The sequence below is a fragment of the Montipora foliosa genome, chromosome 11 (assembly GCF_036669935.1).
Source record: "Montipora foliosa isolate CH-2021 chromosome 11, ASM3666993v2, whole genome shotgun sequence".
In the NCBI taxonomy this organism is placed as follows: domain Eukaryota; kingdom Metazoa; phylum Cnidaria; class Anthozoa; order Scleractinia; family Acroporidae; genus Montipora; species Montipora foliosa.
The window spans coordinates 9889279-9891778 of NC_090879.1; the positions used below are offsets into that span (position 1 = coordinate 9889279).

Consider the following 2500-nt stretch of genomic DNA (forward strand, 5'->3'; position numbering starts at 1 on the left):
TGTGCAGTCTCTTGAAATCATCTGCTTTCTACTTTTGTGGAACTTATACAGTCCTTAAATTTGGATTAATTTTGAGTGTGTTGTGTATGTTTCCTAAACTTTTTCAGAGTATGCAGAAAAACTTTTTGACTTGGTTGACAACTTTGCTGAAAGTTCAAAAAGAAAGGCGGCAGTCTGGCCTCTTCAGATAATGCTGCTAATTTTGTGCCCAGTAAGACATTTTTCTTTAAGTAACTAATCAATAAGGTTGGATAGTTTTGATTGTATTGGTAACATTTGTTTATAGTTACAAGTTAAGTAACAAAGACCACATTGATGGTGTTGCTGTGGTGATGATAATAATATTGGTGGTGAGACAACTGATATTGGACAGTTGTGATTTTGACATGGACAGTGCTAAAGAGAAAAAAGGTGCAACACATAAGTAGTGTAATTTTCAATCTTCGTGAGAAACAGAAGGATTGAATTGATCATGTGGCTGATGTGATCTAGGAGATGTTATTTACCTATCATTAGATGAGTGGAACCCTACAGATTGCAGATTAATGATGAAATGGCAGATACAATATAAAAGTCTGACCCAATCAACTCGGATTGCTTACCTCACATTGACCAAAAAATGGTTTGCCCCAATTTCACCAAGCTTAGTTAGCTTAAAGATTAGGACTAGGGTGGCGGCTTGAATTCTTATCATTTTTTTTGTCAATCCGAGGTGAGCAATCCCAAGTGATCTGGTCTGACGTTTGTACCTGTCCCAAGGCTGTGCTCTGAGGAAAATTTTGGGGAGCCCTTCCAAGCATTTCAGCTGGGGTGCCCACCCCTCCAAGTTGGTCGCCCAAATTAATTAATTAATTTGTTAATTAATTATCTGAGATCAACAATGCAGCAAGATCTTCATCTCTTTCTCGCTCTCAACAAAACATTGCTGCTACTGCTCTGATCTGGCGATTGTCGAACTTGCTAGTGCAAGAAAAACCCACAACCCATCAAATTTTTCACACCATACTTGAAAGAGACAAGAAAAGTGGCAATGCCACCGATGTTTTTCAGGTTTAAAAGTGAAAAAGTAAAGATTGCGGCAGGTTTATGTAAAAACATTTGGGTCTAATACAGGTTTTTACTGGTTAGTTGGGTTGAAAATAAATTTTCAAAACGTGAATCAATGCCGCTTGATTCCCGTGGAGCTTTTGTGAAAGCTGCCATAAAACAATGAAACCACCGCGGCCCAAAAGCTATCAATTTCTTTCCTTATATTATCAGTAAAATGTTTTGTGAATTCGGTCAAAGCGCCAGTCACAGCGTTATTTGTTTAGGGCACGCAATGATTTGTCACGACACCAAAGACAACGCAGGATTGTTCTGTTTCTAAAACAACAACAAATAACATGATATCTTTCCCTTTTTTATTTCGTTATTTCATACACAGGGGAAAAACAACCATAACCTAAACATATTTTAGCCAAGCAGGCGCAGCTGCGAAAAATTGTAAAAATATTAAATTAGCATAAAATGCGATTCCAGGGTTCATACAAAAGTAAATTGCACCGGTTTGCCGGCCGCGCTTTACCGCTGTCAGAGCAGAAGTAACAACTGTTTTTTAAAACTATAACCAAGAAATGCCAAACTCCACGTCTCAAATTTAATGCTATTTTTTGAGAAAGAATCAAATTTGTGGGGCCGCTGGCCGTCACGTGCAAAGTCACGAATGTTACATGTGAAATCATGTGGAACGGCCTTTGAACTGATTGTTTTGTACGAAGAAAAAGAATTTTCTGAGAGGTTTTGTAAACTGTAACCACCAGCATATTAAAATTTTTAGCCGCCTTATCTGCTAGAAATACAGTAAGCTAGAGTGCCTCGCCGGGCGATTGGGTAATTTTTCTCACTCGCCCGAAGCCAAATGTTAGTCGCCGTTAGAGTACAGCCTTGTACCTCCTGTAAAATCCATTAGACCACCCTGCATAACTTTTTGACCGAACCTTTAAATTAAAATAATTTATTCCATTTAACAATGATGAATTGACCCTAAAAATACTGTTTTGATGCTAATGATGTTGCAGGTGCTAGTTCATGTGGTTTTCCTTCGTATTATTGTCAGTGTTAATAGTACCACAATGGTAAATACAAGAAGCTTTGCTGGAAAGACTGGTGTTTGTTACAGTAATGCTGTACTTTTTTTATTTTGTTAGGATGTGCTTGAGCAAATTGCCACAAGAGAAGATGTTCTTGACCCTTGCAAAGCCAACAAGGTACAGTACTTGGAAGGTAAACAACCTAAATACCGGTACAGTAGTAGCTCAAGCTCTCTGTTCAGCTGAGAAGCAGTGGAAACATACAGGGAAAGGTGGGGAAGCAAGTCAACTGCACAGTCAAGTCACTTATGATAAACTGGTTAACAAGACATTTATTTTTGCTCTCCTCAAAAAACAACATTTGACTTGATTTGCATTCATTGTTGATTTTAGTCAATTTACAGCCTTCCCCAATTAGTGCTCCAGCG

General features: G+C 38.2%; 1 protein-coding gene across 1 annotated transcript in view; it reads left to right on the forward strand.

Moving 5' to 3' along the window:
• Positions 1-2500, forward strand: part of LOC137974604 (neurofibromin-like) — a 90493-nt gene that overhangs the window by 11904 nt on the left and 76089 nt on the right. The window contains exons 9-10 of the mRNA XM_068821509.1: positions 108-211; positions 2190-2249. Coding sequence (XP_068677610.1) covers positions 108-211; positions 2190-2249 — 164 coding nt within the window. The remainder of the gene's footprint in view (positions 1-107; positions 212-2189; positions 2250-2500) is intronic.